The sequence below is a fragment of the Pseudophryne corroboree genome, chromosome 9 (genome assembly GCF_028390025.1).
Source record: "Pseudophryne corroboree isolate aPseCor3 chromosome 9, aPseCor3.hap2, whole genome shotgun sequence".
Taxonomy (NCBI): Eukaryota; Metazoa; Chordata; class Amphibia; order Anura; family Myobatrachidae; genus Pseudophryne; species Pseudophryne corroboree.
The window spans coordinates 267078041-267102831 of record NC_086452.1 but is presented as its reverse complement, the minus strand read 5'-3'; the positions used below and the strand labels follow the sequence as shown (position 1 = coordinate 267102831).

At 46.4% G+C, this 24791-nt stretch overlaps 1 protein-coding gene across 4 annotated transcripts in view; it reads left to right on the top strand.

Moving 5' to 3' along the window:
* FIRRM (FIGNL1 interacting regulator of recombination and mitosis) overlaps positions 1-24791 on the top strand; it is a 926412-nt gene that overhangs the window by 437403 nt on the left and 464218 nt on the right. For all 4 annotated transcript variants that reach the window (XM_063940283.1, XM_063940285.1, XM_063940284.1 and 1 more), the window contains one exon: positions 14473-14537. In XM_063940283.1, the coding sequence (XP_063796353.1) occupies positions 14473-14537 (65 nt within the window). The remainder of the gene's footprint in view (positions 1-14472; positions 14538-24791) is intronic.

Below are 24791 nucleotides of genomic sequence, written 5' to 3'. Positions count from 1 at the left end.
GGCGGAGTTTGGACACAAAATAAAAATCTATAAGCGGTTTATAGATTACATATTTGTGGTCTGGCTCGACACCCGTGAGTCTTTCGTCGCTATGATTGATCGGATAAATGGTCTTGATAGTCCGATTGAACTTACATTTGATATTTCTGCTGAATACGTCAATTTTTTGGACGTAACTATTGGACACACTGGGGGGGTGTTTACGACTACTCTCTTTAGGAAACCTACTGATAGGAACACTACATTGTTAACTAGTAGCTTTCATCCTACAGCTCTAAAAGACAATCTGCCGGTCTCACAACTGCTCAGAGTAATGAGAAACAACACAGATGACACAGTCAGAGAAGTACAACTTAATGACATGATGCATAGATTTAGGCAGCGAGGCTATACCTCACGAACATTGGGGAAATGTTTACATAAAGCCTGCAACATCTATACTCATAAGGTTTCCAAGAGCTGCAATAATACCAACAGAATGATATACACTACTAAATATGATAATCATGCGCATGAAACCAGCAAGATTATACGCAAGCACTGGACAATTTTAGCCTCTGACCCTGCTCTGCCCTTTACCCACTCTTATGGCCTTTGGCCGTGGGGCTAACTTGAGACAGTTGCTTATGCGACCTACCCTTACCCCGGATGAGCAAATGAATACTTCACGAATGATGCGCCAGAAACCTGGCTGTTACTTATGTGGGAATTGTACTGCGAACATATGTATCTCTAAGGACAACACTGACTCATTATGTGACATAGGTTCTATAATCTATATACCATTTGAGGGTATATGAGTCATTTGACATACAATAATTTGTAACAGGATATTTTATCTTATGACATTTATGTCCAGCAGATGCTATTGATATTTCCAATGACATTGGTTGATGTGTTGTTGTGAATCTATTCTGATGTTAACAGCAGTGGTATATTCACCTGAGGGCACTTATATGTCTGATTTATTTGACTGGTTGAGATGGCCTGAGTGCCTGTTTTTGTTCCTATTGCTTGCGCTGAGGATCTGATTGCCACTGATCACTTGTTATTTAGTGATCGTCTGCGGATCGTTTTTGCTCACCCTGTGCCGCTTGTATTGTGTTTATTTGTGTATATATGAGAGGCTGCGCGCACGTGACAGTGTTCTGGTCCCGCTTTGAAGTGTTGTTAGCGTCGCTAGTAACGTTCGCTGGTGCCGCTTGGTCCTTCCGGTATGTGGAGTGCATTGAGTGCGTCGCTTCCCGGCGGTGGAACGCACGCCGCTCTTATGAGCGGCGGCTATGAGTGTTTGTCTACTTAGTTTCTGTGGCTTGTTGCAGGCACCTTGAGTCTGTTTCCTCTCAGCGCTGCAGTCAGTTTATAGTACACCTTGGTTTTCCTAAGTGTTTATTTCGGCTATTTATGTTTCAACTTCCACTTCCGGTTATGTACCCTTACAAGGGACACTCCGGTCAGTATGAGCATACAGTCTCACTGAACGGATGTCTGCTATGAATACTTAGTGGTGAGTGATTATTTCTCCCCCTGTGGTTGGTGTTACGGTTGTTTGACACATATTTTTGGCCAGTTTATATTAGAGATTGATATTATTTATGTTACAGAGGGACATTAGACTGATGTGTTCATGTGTGGATTATTCTACTGTGAAATCATTTTTGAAGTGAGTATAGATTCTGGTCAGCTTTCTCTATTGATTGATTCCTATGTACTGTCCTGGTCTTATATTAGACCATATTTTATGTGGGTACTTATACTTCTCCATTGATCTTGCCAATAGGACTTATGGGCTGATATAGCCGTCCGTTCTTCCTCAGTATTACACTGTTGAACTGTATAGTACTAGTAAGTATATTAGTGTCCTCTGGTGACAGGCCTACACTCGATGGTGTTGACTTATATACTTTCATTGTCCACTGTATTTATCAAGGTGGCTTTTCATAATCATTCCCCTACAGTCTTTGATTGACTGGCACATATCACTTTTTGTGGTGGTGATTTTCTGATTGGGCCCGTGAGATTGATTGTATTTATTTTATTCTTCTTGTATCTGATATTTTGACAGGTAATGACTGTTTAATTCAATATCGAAATAAGAAAATGTGTGTGGCTTGTCTTGATAAAGGCTCTGGTTGTTGAGCCGAAACGTCGACCCAATAAAGCCGACTATGACCTAAGAGACTTTGATTGGACTTTACTTGTGAAGGAGAGTGCCCCCCAGGAAACTGGAACTACGTGTATATTTGTGGACCCACCCAGACCGAGTGGATTCTACTGGGTGCACCCCCACTGTTGATCCCATACTGATGCGACTGCAGGACTTTCCCAAATATATATATATATATACTGTGTGTATATATGTGTGTATGTATGTATATGTATGTATATATATATATATATATATATATATATATATATATACACTGCTCAAAAAATTAAAGGGAACACTAAAATAACACATCCTAGATCTGAATGAATGAAATATTCTTATTAAATACTTTGTTCTTTACATAGTTGAATGTGCTGACAACAAAATCACACAAAAATTATCAATGGAAACCAAATTTATTAACCCATGGAGGTCTGGATTTGGAGTCACACTCAAAATTAAAGTGGAAAAACACACTACAGGCTGATCCAACTTTGATGTTATGTCCTTTAAACAAGTCAAAATGAGGCTCAGTAGTGTTTGTGGCCTCCACGTGCCTGTATGAACTTCCTACAATGCCTGGGCATGCTCCTGATGAGGTGGCGGATGGTCTCCTGAAGGATCTCCTCCCAGACCTCGACTAAAGCATCCGCCAACTTCTGGACAGTCTGTGGTGCAATGTGGATGGAGTGAGACATGATGTCCCAGATGTGCTCAATTGGATTCAGGTCTGGGGAACCTGGTTCTGCTTCCTCAGTATCCTCTGCATGACGGTGGACCTCCCAGCCTGGAGATCGGGCAGGTGGAGGCAAGATTAAGAAATTTCAGTCATGTCTGGGTGTCGTCAGGCATAGACCCCTGGGTACAAGATATTGTTACCCAGGGGTACAGACCGGAGTTTCAAGAACTCCCAACTACCAGATACTTCAAATCAGGCTTACCAGCTTTGCTGACAGAAAGTGCTATCCTACAGGGGGTTCACTACGATATGCCGGCAGTCGGGCTCCCGGCGACCAGCATACCGGCGCCGGGAGCCCGACCGCCGGCTTACCGACAGTGTGGCGAGCGCAAATGAGCCCCTTGCGGGCTCGCTGCGCTCGCCACACTACGTGCACTGTGGCGCGCTATGCGTGCCCCACTATTTTATTCTCCCTCCAGGGGGGTCATGGACCCCCACGAGGGAGAATAAGTGTCGGTATGCCGGCTATCGGGATCCCGGCGCTGGTATACTGTGCGCCGGGATCCCGTCAGTCGGCATACTGAAGACCACCCCCTACAGGAGGCCATTCAAAAATTGCTAAAGTCAATGTTATTGTTCCAGTTCCACCTCACCTAGCAAACAAGGGTTATTACTCAAACCTGTTTGTGGTACCGAAACCGGATGGTTCGGTCAGAACAATATTGAACCTAAAGTCGTTGAACCCTTATTTGAGGGAATTCAAGTTCAAGATGGAGTCCCTGAGAGCGGTGATCTCAGGTCTGGAGGAGGAGGAATTTCTAGGATCCCTGGATATGCGTACCTTCACATTCCGATCTGGCCGTCTCACCAGGCTTATCTCAGATTTGCGCTGCTGGACTGTCACTATCAGTTCCAGGCACTGCCGTTTGGCCTCTCCACGGCACCAAGGGTGTTCACCAAGGTCATGGCGGAGATGATGCTACTCCTCCGCAAGCAGGGTGTGAACATAATTCCTTATCTGGACAATTTGCTGATAAAACTGTCTTCCAGGGAGAAACAGTTGCAGAGCATTGCTCTCTCAACTACTCCAGGATCATGAATGGATCCTGAATCTTCCAAAGTCGCATCTGGAGCCGACAAGGAGACTGCCCTTCCTGGGGATGATCCTCGACATGGAAGTACAGATGGTGTTTCTGCCGGAGGAGAAAGCGTTGGTGATACAAACAATGGCCCGGGAAGTCATGAAGCCAGCGCGGGTATCGGTCATCAGTGCATTCACCTTCTGGGGAAGATGGTTGCCTCCTACAAGGCTCTGTAGTATGGAAGATTTCATGCACAGTCTTTCCAACTGGATCTCCTAGACAAATGGTTGGTATCTCATCTTCACATGCACCAGAGAATACGTCTGTCACTGAAAGCCAGAATCTCGCTCCTCTGTTGGCTGCAAACTTCTCGCCTACTAGAGTGCCACAGGTTCAGGATTCAGAATTGGATCCTCCTAACCACGGATGCTAGTCTCAGAGGTTGAGTAGCAGTCACCCAAGGGGAAAACTTCCAAGTAAGGTGGTCAAGTCTGGAATCCATCCTTCCGATAAACATTCTGGAACTAAGGGCCGTGTACAACGGTCTTCTACAAGCGGCACATCTACTGAAAGATCAAGCCGTTCAGGTTCAGTCGGACAATGTAACGACCGTGACCTACATAATCCGACAGGGCGGAATGAAGAGCAGAGCTGCAATGTCAGAGGTAACAAGAATCATCTTCTGGGCGGAAAAAAAACGCGTTGGCGCTGTCAGCAATCTTTATTCCGGGAGAGGACAACTGGGAAGCGAACTTCCTCAGCAGACACGATCTCCATCCAGGAGAGTGGGGCCTCCACCCAGAGCTGTTCGCGGAGGTGACAAGTCTTTGGGGCGTACCTTAAATAGACATGATAGCCTCCCGCTTCAACAAGAAGCTTCGGAGGTGAGGTACTGTTCCAGGTCGAGGGACCCACAGGCAGTGGCAGTGGACGCCCTGGTAACTCCGTGGGTGTTCAAGTCAGTGTATGTGTTCCCTCCACTTCCACTCATCCCAAGGATTCTCAAACAAATAAAAAGAAAAAGAGTTCAGGCGATCCTCATTGCTCCGGACTGGCCAAGAAGGGCTTGGTATGCGGATCTTTTGGAGTTACTGCTGGAAGATCCGAGCCCTCTTCCTATTCGAGAGGACCTTCTGCAACAGGGGTCGTTCACTTATCAAGACTTACCACGGCTATGTTTGACGGCATGGAGGTTGTACGCCAGATCATAGCTCGGAATGGCATTCCGAACAAGGTTATTCCTACCCTGATGCAGGCTGGGAAAGAAGTAATGTCTAAACATTACCATCGAATTTGTAAAAAGTACGTGTCTTGGTGTGAATCCAAGAAGTTTCCTACGGTGGAGTTTCAACTGAGGCGGTTTCTCCTCTTTCTGCAAGCAGGTGTGGATGTGGGCCTGCGGTTGGGCTACATAAAAGTCCAGATTTCGGCCTTGTCCATTTTCTTCCAGAAATAATTGGCTGTCCTCCCTGAGGGTCAGACTTTCTTGAAATGGGTTCTGCACATCCAGCCTCCCTTTGTGCCTTCTACGGCACCTTGGGATCTTAATGTGGTGCTGCAGTTCCTGCGGTCGGATTGGTTCAAACCTTTACAGGAGGTTGATGTCAAGTTCCTTATTTGGAAGGCGGTCACAATATTGGCATTTTCATCTGCTAGACATGTTTCGTAATTGGGGGCATTGTCCTGCAAGAGCCCCTACTTGATTTTCTATGAAGATAGAGCTGAGCTCAGGACGCGTCAGCAATTTCTTCCGAAGGTTGTATCGTCTTTTGCCTATTGTGGTGCCAGTGGCTACTGACTCAATTTCTTCAAAATCCTTCGATGTTGTAAGGGCTTTGAAGATTTATGTGAACAGAACTTCTCGTCACAGAAAGTCGGACACTCTGTTTGTCCTTTATGATCCCAACAAGGTTGGGTGTCCTGCTTCTAAGCAGACGATTTCTCGCTGGATCAGGTGTACTATCCAGCATGCTTATTCTACGGCAGGCTTGTCGTGTCCAAAATCTCTTAAGGCCCACTGTACTCGTAAAGTGGGTTCTTCCTGGGCGGCTGCCTGGGGCGTCTCTGCTTTACAACTTTGCCGAGCGGCTACTTGGTCAGGATCGAACACGTTTGCTAAGTTCTGCAAGTTGTATAATTTGGCCTCTGAGAACCTAAAGTTTGGTCAATCGGTTCTGCAGATGCCTCCGCACTCTCCCTCCCGTACTGGGAGCTTTAGTACATCCCCATGGTACTAATGTGGACCCCAGCATCCTCTAGGACGTAAGAGAAAATAGGATTTTAATTACCTACTGGCAAATCCTTTTCTCGTAGTCCGCCCAGCGCTTCGTTTTCCTGCATTAGTTACTTAGTTAAGTACTGCGTTGTTACTTGGTTAATTACTGCCTTGATACTTGGTTAAGTACTGTTGTTCAGCCGTTGCTGAATTATTTAAAGCTGGTTAGCTTGGTTTTCTGTTATGTGTGAGCTGGTGTGAATCTCACCACTATGTTTGTATTTTATTCTCTCAAAGTATGTCCATCTCCTCGGGCACAGTTTCTAGACTTAGTCTGGTAGGAGGGGCATAGAGGGACAAGTCAGCCCACACTATTAAATTCTTGAAGTGTCCATGGGACCCGTCTATACCCCATGGTACTAATGTGGACCCCATCATCCTCTACGGACTACGAGAAAAGGATTTACCGGTAGGTAATTAAAATCCTATATTTCTCCTGCAGGGTCCACAGGTTATCCACAGGATAACAATGGGATATGATGGAGCGACAGCGGATTGGCACCAAATGATCACAAGCTTTCAGGCCTCCCAGGATGCAACGGTCTCGTCCATATATCCCCGCCCACTGGCTATGGCAAATCAGTTTTTTGTTTGGTGCGGCAGGAGCCGGACCATGGTTACAGGGCTGTTGTGTTTTGGCAGCCCTAAGCTTTTTTATTTTATTTTTATAGTCTTACTACATTGTTTTTGAGTGATCTTTCCTAACAGCGTCTTACACGCATATCGGAAAGAATCACTCCAACAACTCTACACCGGGTCGCAACAACGCTTACCCACGGTACAAGTGCTGTCTCGACAGGCGTCTGTATCGGATATACTAGCAGGTCCAGCAGACGTTACCAGGCTGTGGCCAGAGCACGGGGAGAAGGTAAGGCATCGGGGGGAATACGGACAAAGCCGCACTGTTTTGGGAGTAAACTACGATAGAGTAGCTGGCGCGCCGCCACCACGGGTGCTCCAGCGCTAGGCCTAAGGGATCATAAGGCACCAGGATTAGCTTGAGGCTGCCATCTCTAGGGTTGTTGTCAGCGGTGGGGAGTCAGACGCTCTCCTGGTCGCCCCTCCCCCCAGTTCATGACCAGTTTCCACGTGTCTCCCGCCATGAACTGATTGCCTCACTTTCATCTCAGACGCTACCATGATTGGTTTCGGTCGCAGCATAGGCTGCTGCTTCTGTGTACACTAAGGTTACCGCTAGGAACCGGGTCGCAGACGAGTGCGTCTGCATGCACTAGCGTTCACTGAGCGTGTGTGTCCACTAAAAAGTTCCCAGAGCGGCAGTGTACACTAGCTGCGTCTGGATCCACTCAGCGTTCGCGAACGTATTGATCGATCCTGGAAGTGGGGTGAGTCTCCCTGTATCCCACTCTACGGAGTACGGGTTATACAGCACTAAAATTCTATCTACTTTTGTTAGTATGAATAGTTAACTTTAGTGCCTATTGCATACGAGTCTGTGTATATTACTGTAGTTTTCTTCGCAAAGCGTCTGAATAAGTTAAATAACTATAGGACCGAATTCAGTAAATTTACTCATACATACTTTGAAATGTGTTCGTAGTTGATAATTTGCTCATATGACTAATATATAACATGTGACTGCCTGCTAGTGTGATTGCTGACTTTATATATGTTTGTCAGTGGTTTATTCTGAGCCTCAATGCTGGTGCTTGGGTTGGGGTCAGATTGATATCACTTTAATAGAGTAAAGTGATTATAGCCACAGATTGTGTAGTATACTCTGTAAAGCTGATTATTTATCATGTCTAAGAGCGGCAAAGGTGATGAGGTTACATTAACAGTAACACCAACACTCATAACATGTTTATCCTGCAAGGTGGAATTATCTACTCAGCATCTGGCACATGTTGGGTTATGTGCAAATTGTTTTGCGTTTCAGCAGATTGCAAGGCAGATCCCTCTTCAACGACAAATAGATCCACCTTGGGCTGTGTTTGCACAAACCTTATCCAGTATAGCTGACAGGTTGGTCCCTACAGCTTCAACCTCAGGAATAGGGTCCACTATTAACCCATACATGCAGCTTCCGTCTTATGGTATAGCCCCAACAGCTTCTACAAATCAACAAGCTGATAAACCAAGGGTAAATATATCATCAAATTCACAGGCGACACAGGATGATTCATCAGATGAGGATAGCTCCATATACTCTACTTCACCATATGAAGAACATGTAGAAGGTATCAGCTCAGAGGATATAGCTGAGTTAATTGGAGCAATGAAGGCTATTCTGTCTCTACGGGATTCAGCAGAGCCAATAATAAAAACTAAGGCACCTGTGTTTAAACGTCCCAAAGCATTTAGGGATGAGTTTCCAGAGTCAGAGGAGCTGACGGAAATTATGGAGGAAGCTTGGGCTACACCCAGTAGGAAATAAAGAATTCCAAGAAAATGGGATTCATATTACCCTTTTCCAACTGGGAACTGTTTAAGAAGAGAAGTGCCTCCTAAGGTAGATACGCACGTCATTCGGTTAGTGCGAAAATCTATTTTGCCTTTACAATCAACATCATTAAATGATGTCACAGACAGAAGAGTGGATGGTTTTTTGAAAAACATATTTTCTCTGTCAGGGGCAGTCATAAGGCCAGCTATAGCCTCAGCCTGGATGGCAAAGGCGGTAGCTGAATGGGCTGACGAACTGGAAAACAGGCTTTCGGCACCTATAGGGAGCAGGAATACCATATAGCTCATATGAAACAGGCTGCGCTATTCTTAAAAGAAGCAGCAATGGATATGGCTACGATTGCTTCCAAGGCGTCAGCCTTAACGGTAGCTGCTCGCAGAGCAATTTGGCTACGTACATGGGTGGTCATTCCGAGTTGTTCGCTCGTTGCCGATTTTCGCTATGCTGCGATTTATTGCTAATTGCGCATGCGCAAGGCACGCAGGGCACATGTGCTTAGTTATTTAACTAACAACTTAGCAGTTTTGCTGTGGATCCTGCGGCGCTTTTCAGTCGCTCTGCTGATCGGTGAGTGATTGACAGGAAAGGGGCGTTTCTGGGTGGTAACTGAGCGTTTTCCGGGTGTGTGCAAAAAAACACAGGCGTGTCAGGGAAAAATGCGGGAGTGGCTGGAGAAACGGGGGAGTGGCTGGCCGAACGCGGGGCGTGTTTGTGACGTCAAACCAGGAACTAAACGGACTGAGCTGATCGCAATCTGTAAGTAGGTATGGAGCTACTCAGAAACTGCAAATAATTATTTATTAGCAGTTCTGCTAATCTTTCGTTCGCTATTCTGCTAAACTAAGATACACTCCCAGAGGGCGGCGGCCTAGCGTTTGCAATGCTGCTAAAAGCTGCTAGCGAGTGAACAACTCGGAATGAGGGCCATGGAAAGCTGATTCAGAATCCAAGAAGTTTCTGGAATCTTTGCCTTTTGTTGGGAACATTCTCTTTGGTAAGGAATTAACAGATATTCTGGAGTCAAAGGCAGAATTCAAGAAGGTCAGGTTTCCTGCCAGTTATAACCCTAGGCCTAGGGGTTTGGGGTTTTGGCGGCAAGGGAAAACAAAAGGCAAAAATGATTCTAAGCAAACCCAGTACAATAAGTCTGTCAAAGCAAAGAAGCAATGGTCCACCAGAGGGCCAGCTTCCAAACCAGAACAGAAACCATCAGCCTGATGGTACGGGCTTCCACCTGGGGGACCCCAATGTAGGAGGCCAACTTCTTCAGTTTGCACACACATGGCATCAGTCGACAACAGATGCTTGGGTGCAAGAAGTGGTATCTCTGAGTTATGTTTTCCCTTTCAAGAAGCAGCCTCCTCAAAGGTTTTTCTGCACCAGCCCGTCTCATATAGAGGCGAGGGCCAGAGCCCTGCAAGAAGCAGTTCAGAAATTGCTTCAGTACGGGGTAATATATTCCAGTACCCCCGGCACAACAGGGGCAGGGTTTTTACTCCAACCTATTTTTGGTTCAGAAGCCAGATTGTCATTCCGGCCAATTCTCAATCTCAAAATGTTAAACAAATACATTTGGGTCCCAAGGTTCCACATGGAGATGTTACGCTCCATAGTTTTGGCCATGGAACCAGGGGATTACATGGTATCTCTGGATATATAGGATGCTTACTTGCATGTGTCTATAGCATTGTCCCATCAGTGTTACCGCAGGTTCGCCATCCTCCAGCAACATTTTCAGTTCCAGGCCTTACCGTTTGGGTTAGCCACAGCCCCCAGAGTATTTACCAAGATCATGGTGGTTATGGCAGCTTGAATTATTCCATACCTCGACGATCTTTTGATCCAGGCACAATCCCAGGAATTGCTCTTGAGCCATCTCCAACAGACAATAACTTGTCTACAGAAACACGGATGGCTCATTAATTGGGCAAAGTCGTCTCTGATTCCATCACAACGGATGATTCACTTGGGGGCTGTATTGGATTCAAGTCTACAGAAAATATTTTTACCTCGGGAAAAGATATCCAAGGTGCAATTAATGACTCAGGAATTGTTACACAGTCAGACAATATCAATTCACACAGCAATGCGAGTGATGGGGTTGATGGTGTCAACATTCGACATGGTGGAATATGCACAATTCCACTCAAGACCTCTGCAGCATCTGATTCTGACCAGATGGAATGGAATACATCAGACCATAAAGAAACAAATGATGGTACTTCCAGTAAAGGTAAAAAGGTAATTAGCCTGGTGGCTACAGACATCCCATCTAGACAAGGGAAGACCCTTTTGGATATCAGATTGGGAGATCCTGACAACGGATGCCAGTCTACAGGGCTGGGGAGCAGTGTCCGGAAGATTATGGTTCCAGGGACAATGGACCACAGAAGAAAGTTGCCTGCCAATAAACCTGTTGGAACTCCGGGCCATATGCATGGCACGGATTCAGGCAAAGGACATTCTGCAAGGAAAACCAGTCCAGATCTGTTCGGACAATGCAACGGCAGTAGCGTACCTCAACCATCAGGGAGGAACACGCAGCCAAAAAGCTATGAAGGAGGTAAGTCACATACTAAAGTGGGCAAACTCCCTCTTCCAGCATTGTCCGCAGTGTTCGTTCCAGGAGTCCTAAACTGGGAAGCGGACTTTCTCAGTCGACACATCATTCGAGCAAGCGAATGGGATCTACACCTGGAAATTTTTCACACTCTAGTAAATAAGTGGGGTTTGCCAGAGAGAGATCTCATGGCAACCCGTCTGAACAACAAAGTTACGCATAGGGGTCAAGAACAAAGGACCCCGGAACGATCCTTGTGGACGCACTGTCAGTGAAATGGGACTTTCATCTGACATATCTGTTTCCTCCAATCTCCCTGCTACCCAGGGTGGTGAGGAAAATAAAGCCAGGGGTGCCGTGATTCTAATAGCTTCGGCTTGGCCCAGAAGGCATTGGTACATAGATCTGCAGAGGATGTCGATGGATGCTCCAATTCTGCTGCCTCAACGTCCAGATCCACTGATGCAGGGTCCTTGTTATCACAGGCATCTGGATCGGCTGTCTTTGACGGCGTGGCTGTTGAAACCTCTATCCTGAAGTCAAGAGGTTTTTCACAACAGGTAATTCGAACTATGCTCAGAGCAAAGAAACCCTCCTCAGCTCACATTTAACACTGAATATGGCAAGCCTATATTCATTGGTGCAGTGAAGAAGTATGGATCCAAAATCTTTCAGAGTATCCAGAATCTTGATTTCCTCCAGGCAGGAATGAATAAGGGTTTGAAGGTGGCTTCCTTGAGAGTTCAAGTATCAGCATTGACTGTATGGTTCCAAAAGAAAATTGCCACTTTACAGGATGTGCGTACTTTTTTCCAGGGAATGCAATGCATTCAACCACCCTTTGTTCCTCCTGCAGTACCTTGGGATTTAAGTCTGGTCCTCAAAGACCCTTCAAGGGGCTCCATTTGAACCACTTAATAAAGTGGATCTTAAATGGTTGACAGCTAAGGTACTCTTTCTACTGACTATGACATCAGCTAGAAGAGTATCAGATTTAGGAGCGCTGTCATGTAAGTCTCCTTTTCTAATTTTTTATCCAGATAAAGCAGTTCTCAGAACTAGGTCTGGTTATTTTCCTAAGGTGGTCTCTAAGTTTCACCTTAACGAAGAAATTGTAGTCCCGTCTTTTCAGGTGTCGGGACTTTCTGCGGGAGAAGCATCGCTGGATGTAGTCTGTGCATTAAGAATCTACGTGGATCGTACCAGTGCCATTAGAAAGACAGATTCTCTCTTCATTCTCTACGGATTTCACAAGAGGGGATGGCCTGCTACTAAATAGACCCTAGCAAGATGGCTTCGAATGACTATTTCAGAAACATATTCTTGAGCTGATCTCCCTGTTCCGGCTAATGTCTCTGCTCATGCTACACGTAAGGTAGGTCCTTCATGGGCAGCACAACATGGTGCTTCAGCAGAACAGATATGTAAGGCAGCCACATGGTCTTCCATTAACACATTCATTAGACATTATGCCTTGGATATGTTTGCCTCTCATGACGCTGAATTCGGGCGTTAGGTTCTCCTGTCTAATCAGGAGCATACCCACCACTAAAAATTGCTTTAGGAAGTCCCATTGTTATCCTGTGGACCCTGCCGGAGAAATATACGTTATGGTAAGAACTTACCGTTGATAACAGTATTTCTCCTATGTCCACAGATTTCCACAGGGATCCCACCCTGACGCACCTGATTTGAGAATCTTTATACTCACTAACCTCTTCCGTCTTGCGTGGAAGGGTGTGCATGTGTGTTCTTGCCTGAATAAGGTTCAACATAATGCTCCTGCCTAATTGCTTTGGAAACAACTGATTTGACTGAGTCGGAGGGTAGGATTATATGGACGAGCCCGGTGCATCCTGGGAGCCCACAAAGCTTGTGATCGCTTTGGTGCCAATCCGCTGACGCTCAAGCATATCCCAATGTTATCCGGTGGAAACCTGTGGACATAGGAGAAATACCGTTATCAATGGTAAGTTTTTACCAGAACGTATATTTTGTGTATATTGCTAATTGACACCCCTGGGGATATTCAGTTTGTCCCCGATGCCGGCAATTATCGTAGATTTGTGTGCCTCAGGCACATAAGAACAAAATTCACAATAACCATCCTTATCATTCCCAATTTTTCACAAAAAACTTATCCCGGGTCCTACTTGTTTTTTAAAGGTATAACGTACAAACAGCTTGTAACGTACTCTGCTCTAAAGGCTACAGAGGCAACTGTTATCTTTAGAAGTATAATGGGGAGAGATAAAAGCCCCCTAAGTTCCTGACTATGCTTAGCATCTCTGTACAGTATTTTCTATCTAGCAAGAATACCCGCACCACGTGCAAGCTGGGTGGACAATTGGAGGGGCCCGACATACGGATGCATGCCGTTTCTCTTTGTGGTGTCTGCTCCAAAAGCCAAGAGTTTCCTCTTTCGTATGGTACCAGTCTCGAGTATCTGGGACACCCATAACTGGAGATATCGGGGCGCAAAGTGGACCCATTTTCCCATAGACTATAATTGGCCCGTTAATTCAAACCCACCATGGGTTCCGAAGCTTGCCGTTAGCTTTGTGGGGGTCATAGAAACTTGGTGTCTGTATCATCTGGTTGCTAATCGTTTCCCCTTCCATAACAACCCACTTCTGAGCCGATTGGATCCCCAGAACCAGAGATATTAAGCTTTAAGCCCATTTTAATTTAATAGCTCACATAAACCTAATGTCAATGGACCATTGCTTTAACACGTTCATCTGTGTCTGTGTACACTATTTTTATTTATTGGTTTGTCTACAGGACCTCATTGCCGCAGTGTATTTTAAATAGCAAAATGATACGCGTGTACAGTAAAGTAGTTCTTGCGCTATAGTGTACTGTATTTCAAAGGAGACCACACGCATGCATGCGCAATGATGATTTTTAAAAAGCGACATCTGTTGGATGATCGCAGTAATTACACTCACTGGTAACGCCAAACGCCACGATAAGCTCTTTGAGCCTCCCTACATTTAGGCACGCCGCCTTGCGCCCAGGCACGCTGCAACTCCATAATCGAGACTAATGCCATAGACAGCACAGATGAGCGAGGCTCCATCTGTATGCCATGAAAGTAATGTGTGCAACACCCAGTACTCATGCCTTTAGAATATCTATAGTATTAAGTTTTATGATTGACGCCCTTGCTCAAATGGTATGATTGTTCACAATTAGCTCATTTTTATTTATTTATTTTTGCTTTTAGACTAAATAATGGAAGCATATTGTTTTTTGGTAATCATTTCCTTTAATGCATTTCACTTTTTTTTTTCTAGGAGTTTATGCCCTTTTTGTCTGAATCCTGTATTCGTTTTCATCACTTGTATCTGCAGATATATAGGTAATTCCATTACTAAACTGTTCTGTTTAACGACACGTGTTTAAGTTGTTTCAGTCATTAACTTTATTTTATAACTTACCAAATACATAAAAGCAAAATTGTATGGCATAAAACAGTATTCTAGTGAATAAGACATTAAGGGGGGAACTTAATTAACTCGAGAGCGAGTTGCCTTTGCAATTGCATCGGACCTCCCCCTCCTTGTGGCTTGTACTTGCGCCAGCTCATAGATTTTTGGAGGTACCATATGTGTGACATACAGCTGCAGTAATGGACCTAAGTGATTTCCCCTCTAAATGCTCCATATGATGTCAAAAAGAAATATTGCCAATATACTGTACATATACCACAATTCATATTGAATCCACGTGCAATCTCTAGATTTGACTAGTGAGTATATATATATATATATATATATATTTCTCTAACGTCCTAGTGGATGCTGGGGACTCCGTAAGGACCATGGGGAATAGACGGGCTCCGCTGGAGACGGGGCACTTTAAGAAAGAATTAGGAATACTGGTGTGCACTGGCTCCTCCCTCTATGTCCCTCCTCCAGACCTCAGTTTGAATCTGTGCCCGGACGAGCTTGGTGCACTTTAGTGAGCTCTCCTGAGCTTGCTGAATAGAAAGTATTTTGTTAGGTTTTTTTATTTTCAGAGAGATCTGCTGGCAACAGACTCTCTGCTACGTGGGACTGAGGGGAGAGAAGCAGACTTACTGTGGATAGGTCGTGCTTCTTAGGCTACTGGACACCATTAGCTCCAGAGGGTTCGAACACAGGAACGCACCCTTGGTCGTCCGATCCCAGAGCCGCGCCGCCGTCCCCCTCGCAGAGCCAGAAGCCGGCGTGAGAAGCAAGAAGACTTCGAAAGCGGCGGCAGAAGACTCCAGTCTTCATATGAGGTAGCGCACAGCACTGCAGCTGTGCGCCATTGCTCCCACATTAAACCCGCACACTCCGGTCACTGTAGGGTGCAGGGCGCAGGGGGGGGCGCCCTGGGCAGCAATTAAGTACCTCTTGGCATAAAAGAGCATATATACAGTAGGGCACTGTATATAAGCATGGGCCCCCACCATTATTTTACACAAAAGCCCGCTTCTTCCTCAGCACTCACCAGCGCCATTTTCTCTCCACAGCTCCGCTGAGAGGAAGCTCCCCAGGCTCTCCCCTGCAGAATCACGGTAGAAAGAGGGTAAAAAGAGAGGGGGGGGGGGGGCACATAAATTTAGCGCAAAATCAGTGTATACAGCAGCTACTGGGTAAACACTAAGTTACTGTGTGATTCCTGGGTCATATAGCGCTGGGGTGTGTGCTGGCATACTCTCTCTCTGTCTCTCCAAAGGGCCTTGTGGGGGTTCTGTCCTCAAATAGAGCATTTCCTGTGTGTGTGGTGTGTCGGTACGCTTGTGTCGACATGTTTGACGAGGAAGGCTATGTGGAAGCAGAGCAGGTACAGATGAATGTGGTATCGCCGCCGACACCCGATTGGATGGGTATGTGGAAGGTTTTAAATGATAATGTTAATTCTTTGCATAATAGGTTGGATAAAGCTGCAGCCTTGGGACAGTCAGGGTCTCAACCCATGCCTGACCCTACAACGCAGGGGCCGTCAGGGTCTCAGAAGCGTCCACTATCCCAAATAGTTGACACAGATATCGACACGGATTCTGACTCCAGTGTCGATGGCGATGATGCAAAGTTGCAGCCTAAAATGGCTATAGCCATCCGCTACATGATTATAGCAATGAAGGATGTTTTACACATCTCAGAGGAAAACCCAGTCCCTGACAAGAGGGTTTATATGTTTGTGGAAAAGAGGCATGAGGTGACCTTTCCCCCTTCACATGAGTTAAATGAGTTATGTGAAAAAGCTTGGGAATCTCCAGATAGGAAAGTGCAGATTTCCAAACGGTTGCTTATGGCGTATCCGTTCCTGCCAACGGACAGGTTACGCTGGGAATCCTCCCCTAGGGTAGACAAAGCTTTGACACGCTTATCTAAGAAGGTAGCCCTGCCGTCACAGGATACGGCCACTGTAAAGAATCCTGCGGATAGAAAGCAGGAAGGTATTCTTAAGTCCATTTATACACATTCAGGTACTCTGCTAAGGCCGGCAATTGCGTCGGCCTGGATGTGTAGTGCTGTCGCAGCATGGACAGATACTTTATCTGAGGACCTTGATACCTTGGACAAGGATACTATAATACTGACCCTGGGGCATATAAAAGACGCTGTCCTATATATGAGAGATGCCCAGAGAGATATTACCCTACTGGGCTCTAGAAGAAATGCAATGTCTATTTCGGCCAGAAGGGTCCTGTGGACTCTGCAATGGACAGGTGATGCCGGCTCAAAACGGCACATGGAGGTTTTACCTTATAAGGGTGAGGAATTGTTTGGGGACGGTCTCTCGGACCTAGTTTTCACAGCTACGGCGGGGAAGTCAAATTTTTTGCCATATATTCCCTCACAACCTAAGAAAGCACCGTATTACCAAATGCAGTCCTTTCGATCGAAAAGAGGCAAGAAAGTCCGAGGTGCGTCCTTTCTTGCCAGAGGCAGGGGTAGAGGAAAGAAGCTGCACAATACAGCTAGTTCCCAGGAACAGAAGTCCTCCCCGGCTTCCACTAAATCCACCGCATGACGCTGGGGCTCCACAGGTGGAGCCAGGATCGGTGGGGGCGCGTCTCCGACATTTCAGCCACCAGTGGGTTCGCTCACGGGTGGATCCCTGGGCTATACAGATTGTATCTCAGGGATACAAGCTGGAATTCAAAGTGATGCCTCCTCACCGTTACCTCAAATCGGCCCTGCCAGCTTCTCCCTTGGAGAGGGAAATAGTGTTAGCGGCAATTCACAAATTATATCTCCGGCAGGTGGTGGTGAAGGTTCCCCTCCTTCAATAGGGAAGGGGTTACTATTCCACAATGTTTGTGGTACCGAAACCGGACGGTTCGGTCAGACCCATTTTGAATTTAAAATCCCTGAACATTTACCTGAAAAGGTTCAAGTTCAAGATGGAATCGCTCAGAGCGGTCATTGCAAGCCCGGAAGAGGGGGATTTTATGGTGTCTCTGGACATAAAGGATGCTTACCTGCATGTCCCCATTTATCCACCTCATCGGGAGTACCCCGGATTCGTGGTACAGGATTGTCATTACCAATTCCAGACGTTGCCGTTTGGTCTCTCCACGGCACCGAGAATATTTACCAAGGTAATGGCGGAGATGATGGTGCTCCTGCGAAAGCAAGGAGTCACAATTATCCCATACTTTGACGATCTCCTCATAAGGGCGAGGTCCAGAGAGCAGTTACTGATCAGCGTAGCACGCTCTCGGGAAGTTTACAACAGCACGGCTGGATTCTGAATATTCCAAAGTCGCAGCTGATTCCTACGACGCGTCTGCCCTTCCTGGGCATGATTCTGGACACAGACCAGAAGAAGGTTTTTCTCCCGACGGAGAAGGCTCAGGAACTCATGACACTGGTCAGAGACCCTTAAAGCCAAAACGGGTGTCGGTGCATCACTGCACGCGAGTCCTTGGGAAGATGGTGGCATCTTACGAGGCCATTCCCTTCGGCAGGTTCCATGCGAGGACCTTTCAATGGGATCTGTTGGACAAGTGGTCCGGATCACATCTACAGATGCATCGGCTGATCACCCTATCCCCCGGGCCAGGGTGTCTCTTCTGTGGTGGCTGCAGAGTGCTCACCTTCTCGAGGGTCGCAGAGTCGGCATTCAGGACTGGGTCCTGGTGACCACGGATGCAAGCCTCCGAGGGTGGGGGGCAGTCACACAGGGAAGAAATTTCCAGGGTCTGTGGTCAAGTCAGGAGACTTGCCTTCACATCAATATCCTGGAACTAAGGGCCATATACAACGCCCTAAGTCAAGCGGAGACCCTGCTTCGCGACCAATCGGTGCTGATTCAATCAGACAACATCACCGCAGTGGCTTATGTAAACCGCCAAGGCGGCACAAGGAGCAGGGTGGCGATGGCGGAAGCCACCAGGATTCTTCGCTGGGCAGAGAATCACGTGAGAGCACTGTCAGCAGTGTTCATTCCGGGAGTGGACAACTGGGAAGCAGACTTCCTCAGCAGACACGAACGACCTCCACCCGGGAGAGTGGGGACTTCATCAAGAAGTCTTCGCGCAGATTGCCAGTCGGTGGGAGCGGCCACAGGTGGACATGATGGCATCCCGCCTCAACAAAAAACTACAGAGGTATTGCGCCAGGTCAAGAGACCCTCAGGCAATAGCTGTAGACGCACTAGTGACACCGTGGGTGTTCCAGTCGGTTTGTGTTTCCTCCTCTTCCTCTCATACCCAAGGTACTGAGAATCATAAGAAAAAGAGGAGTGAGAACAATACTAATTGTTCCGGATTGGCCAAGAAGGACTTGGTATCCAGAGCTGCAAGAAATGCTCACAGAGGACCCATGGCCTCTGCCTCTAAGGCAGGATCTGTTGCAGCAGGGGCCCTGTCTGTTCCAAGACTTACCGCGGCTGCGTTTGACGGCATGGCGGTTGAACGCCGAATCCTAGCAGAAAAAGGGATTCCGGATGAGGTTATTCCTACGCTGATAAAGGCTAGGAAAGACGTGACGGCTAAACATTATCACCGTATATGGCGAAAATATGTTGCTTGCTGTGAAGCCAGGAATGCCCCTACATAGGAATTCCAGCTGGGCCGTTTCCTTCACTTCCTACAGTCGGGAGTGACTTTGGGCCTAACATTGGGGTCCATTAAGGTCCAGATTTCGGCCCTATCAATTTTCTTTCAAAAAGAACTGGCTTCTCTGCCTGAAGTTCAGACGTTTGTAAAGGGAGTGCTGCATATTCAGCCCCCGTTTGTGCCTCCAGTGGCACCTTGGGATCTTAACGTGGTGTTGAGTTTCCTGAAATCACACTGGTTTGAGCCACTTAAAACTGTGGAGTTAAAATATCTCACGTGGAAGGTGGTCATGCTATTAGCCTTGGCTTCGGCGAGGCGTGTGTCAGAATTGGCGGCTTTGTCACATAAAAGCCCCTATCTGGTTTTCCATATGGATAGGGCAGAATTGCGGACTCGTCCGCAATTTCTGCCACAAGTGGTGTCATCTTTTTTCATATGAACCAACCTATTGTGGTGCCTGTGGCTACTCATGACTTGGAGGATTCCGAGTTACTGGATGTAGTCAGTGCTTTGAAGGTTTATGTCGCCAGAACGGCTAGAGTCAGGAAAACTGAGTCGCTGTTTATCCTGTATGCATCCAACAAGCTGGGTGCTCCTGCTTCAAAGCAAACTATTGCTCGCTGGATCTTTAACACGATGCAGCAGGCTCATTCTGCGGCTGGCTTGCCGCCTCCAAAATCAGTGAAAGCCCATTCCACAAGGAAGGAAGGTGGGCTCTTCTTGGGCGGCTGCCCGAGGGGTCTCGGCATTACAGCTTTGCCGAGCGGCTACTTGGTCGGGTTCAAACACCTTTGCAAAGTTCTACAAGTTTGATACCCTGGCTGAGGAGGGCCTTGAGTTTGCTCATTCGGTGCTGCAGAGTCATCCGCACTCTCCCGCCCGTTTTGGTGCTTTGGTATAATCCCCATGGTCCTTACGGAGTCCCCAGCATCCACTAGGACGTTAGAGAAAATAAGGTTTTACTTACCGGTAAATCTATTTCTCGTAGTCCGTAGTGGATGCTGGGCGCCCGTCCCGAGTGCGGACTTCTTCTGCAATACTTGTATATAGTTATTGCTTAAATAAGGGTTATTTTATGGTTGCATAAGGTTTATCTGATGCTCTGTTGTTGTTCATACTGTTAACTGGGTAAGTTTATCACGAGTTATACGATGTGATTGGTGTGACTTCTATGAGTCTTGCCCTGGATTCCAAAATCCTTTCCTTGTACTGTCAGCTCTTCCGGGCACAGTTTCCTTAACTGAGGTCTGGAGGAGGGACATAGAGGGAGGAGCCAGTGCACACCAGTATTCCTAATTCTTTCTTAAAGTGCCCTGTCTCCAGCGGAGCCCTTCTATTACCCATGGTCCTTACGGAGTCCCCAGCATCCACTACTGACTACGAGAAATAGATTTACCGGTAAGTAAAATCTTATTTTCTCATACGTCCTAGAGGATGCTGGGGACCACATCAAGACCATGGGATATAGACGGGATCCGCAGGAGACATGGGCACTCTTAAGACTTTTCATTGGGTGCAAACTGGCTCCTCCCTCTATGCCCCTCCTCCAGACCTCAGTTTTAGAAATGTGCCCAGCCCCAGGCAGACTGGATGCACTCTGAGGATCTCTGCTGAGTTTCTCTGAAAAGACTTATGTGAGGTTTTTTATTTTCATGGAGAACTACTGGCAACAGACTCCATGCTTCGTGGGACTGAGGGGGCAGAAGCAGAACCAACTTCCTAAAGAGTTTCATGGCTCTGCTTCTGGCTGACAGGACACCATTAGCTCCTGAAGGGTACTGAACACTAGCCGTTTCTAGGTGCTCACTCCCACAGCACGCCGTCACCCCCCTCGCAGAGCCAGAAGTCAGAAGACAGGTGAGTATGAGAAGAATGAACTTCTATCAAGTAAGTGACGGCTGAGGTACGGCGCGGCTGGCGGGAGCGCAGCACGCCATTGCTGCCCACACACAGGCACTGCAGGGCGCGAGGGGGGGGGGGGGGGCATTTTAGGGACACAAAGTTGTAATGTGGTGGCGATACCGGCACACCAAGAGCCTGCATGAGTAAAAGAGATACGTGACAGTATGCATCTGATTAACCGAAGATTAGATAAGTCTGAATCTAAGGCTGCATGCTGGAGAAAATGTGTGGAAGATGTGATTTTTCAGGATGCTGTTATTCCTTTTGCAGGCGGCCCTTCTGGGTCACATAAGAGACCATTTGTGAATGTTGTACACACGGATACCGACACGGACTCTGATTCTTGTGTCGACGATAGTGACTCCAGAGAGAGAGAGATCATAAATTGGCTAAAAGTATACAATATATGATTGTGGCTATTAGGGACGTGTTAGAGGTTACAGAAAGCACTCCTGTACCTCAGGAGAAGGCTTATTTATGTAAAGAAAAGAAATCCAAAGTCACGTTCCCTCCTTCACACTAACTAAATGCTCTTTTTGAAGGAATGTGGGTGAATCTTGATAAGAAATTTTGTATTCCCAAAAGGATTCAGATAGCTTACCCTTTCCCGGCTGAGGACAGGAAAAATTGGAGCCACCCCCTGTGTTTGGCAGTGTGCTTTCCAGGTTGACAAAGAAGGTAATTCTCCCTGCACCTGGCACGGCTTCACTTAAGGAGCCGGCAGACCGCAAAATGGAAACGACATTGAAATCCATTTGTTACCAATGGTACGCTGCTCAGGCCCACTATATCCTGCGCGTGGGTGAGTCGCGCTGTTTAAAAATGGTCAGAATGCGTGTCATCAGAGATTGACACGATTGATAAAGATGAGATACTCCTTAAATTAGGGAATATCAAGGACGCTGCCGCCTACATGCTGGAAGCAATGAAGGATATTGGACTCTTGAGTTCACAAGCCGCTGCCATGGCAGTATCGGCTAGGCGGGCGCTGTGGATTCGCCAGTGGAACGCGGATGCAGATTTCAAAAGAAACATGGAGGCGCTCCCATATAAAGGTGAGGCCTTATTTGGCGATGGCCTGGATGCGTTAGTCTCGGCGGCTACCGCAGGTAAGTCGTCATTTTTGCCCTCTGTGCCTGCATCGGCAAAAAAGACCTATCACCCGCAAATGCAGTCCTTTCGGCCCAATAAATACAAAAAGACGAGAGGTTCCCCCTTCTTTGCAGGTAGGGGAAAAGGAAGGGGAAAGAAGCCCAGGTTCCCAAGAGCAGAAGTCTACCCCTACTTCTGCCAAATCCTCAGCATGACGCTGGAGCTCCCTTGCGGGAGGCCGCTCGGGTGGGGGCACCTCTCAAACTCTTCAGCCAGGGTTGAATTCTGTCTTGCCTGGATCCCTGGGTGTTGCAAATAGTATCCCAGGGATACAAACTGGAGTTTCAAGATGTTCCTCCATGCCGATTTTTCAAATCGACCTTGCCAGTTTCTCCGCCAGAAAGAGAAGCAGTAACAGCGGCAATCCAAAAATTATGTCAAGACCAGGTCATAGTCCTAGTACCATTGTCACCACAAGGGTGGGGTTTTTATTCAAGCCTCTTTGTTGTTCCGAAGCCAGACAACTCGGTCAGACCGATCCTAAATCTAAAAGATCTGAATTGCTACCTGAAAAGGTTCAGGTTCAAGATGGAATCACTTTGGGCGGTGATTGCCAGTCTGGAGGAAGGGGACTACTTGGTGTCGGTGGACATAAAGGATGCTTACCTGCATGTTCCCATTTATCTTCCTCACCAGGCTTATCTGAGATTTGCGGTTTAGGATTGCCATTACCAATTCCAGACGTTACCTTTTGGCCTCTCCACAGTGCCGAGGGTATTCACCAAGGTGATGGCGGAGATGATGGTCCTCCTTCGTCAGAAAGGAGTCAATATAATTCCTTATCTGGACGATCTCCTGATAAAAATAAAGAAAAATGCTCTGCGCTCCAGAAATCACTTAAAATTGATTAATTGATCAGTTCAATGCAGTCTAGCAAAGAGAATAATTGACTCAATGAAGCTTGACTTTTTGAAAAGAAAATATTTTATCAAACAATTAACACAAAGACACATAAGACAGACAATAAATATATGTAACAGTTTAAAAAGTCAGAAGTTTCTACCTCTTGCATGTGTGAGCAGAAACACTGTATCTATATTAGTAAACGTGCTGTTTAAAACAGCGTACAATGTATCTAAAGTGCAACATAGATATCTTGAGAGAGAAGCTCTCTACAGGGAGTGTCAATTGATTCTATCACTGGCGTCCCAGTGTGATATCATATGAAATGTCCACAGAAGGCTCCACAATAACTGATATAAAATTATTAGAAGCAAAACAAACAATAATAAAAAATTATTCGTCTTGAAGAAGTCTCCGTTGCTAGGAGACGAAATGCGTTGATGCCCCTTTCTACGAGTTCAGTTCAGTGGACATTTGCTACTCCACAGACAGGCTCCCTACCATCTCGGTCTCGGCACTCCGTCCTTTGTCCACACTGCAGCCAATTGATCTCTAGGAACCATACCTCCGCTGTGAGGTAAAGGTACTCCAGCTATTTACGGCACCTTTACATCTGGATACCGCCGCGGCTAGCTGGACACGAACGGATCTCCGCCGTGAGACCACTACAGCACCAGCCATCAGCGGCTTTGCCGGTCCATGCTGCTACCGCCAGCCGAATACATGACGTTCCTTGCTGGGAAGTTCCCAATACGTTACCATCTTATGGTCAATTGACGGCTGCTTCAACGGAGGATCTAACACTTCAGCAAGTCTGCTTTTCAACTATTACTGAGGCATCAACCAAAAATCTCTATATCCACCTCGTGCAATTGCATACAGGACCCTGTAGTAAATTCCAGGAACCAGCACGGGGGTAATTATTATTGTTTGTTTTGCCTCTAATAATTTTATATCCGTTATTGTGGAGCCTTCTGTGGACCTTTCATATGATATCACACTGGGACGCCAGTGTTAGAATCAATTGACACTCCCTGTAGAGAGCTTCTCTCTCAAGATATCTATGTTGCACTTTAGATACATTGTACACTGTTTTAAACAGCACGTTTACTAATATAGATACAGTGTTTCTGCTCACACATGCAAGAGGTAGAAACCTCTGACTTTTAAAACTGTTACATATATTTATTGTCTGTCTTATGTGTCTTTGTGTTATTAATTGTTTGATAAAATATTTTCTTTTCAAAAAGTCAAGCTTTATTGAGTCAATTATTCTCCTTGCTAGACTGCATTGAATTGATCAATTAATCAATTTTAAGTGATTTCTGGAGCGCAGAGCATTTTTCTTTATTTGTGTCTCATTCTGTTTTTCAGCCTAGCCAGCTGTTTTGCTCAGCTGCGCCAATAGCCAATATCACGATTTTTATACTGATTACCAGCCGGCAAATTTATTATATATTATATATAGCGCCAGATATATACAGTTTGAGATTATTCTCCAGCCGTATTTATATATAAGATCTCCTGATAAAGGCGAGATCCAGGGAGCAGTTGTTACAAAACATATCACTCTCTGTCAATACTCCAACAACACGGGGTGGATCATAAATTACCCAAAGTCACAATTGGAACCGACGACAAGGTTGTCTTTCCTCGGAATGATTCTGGACACAGAAG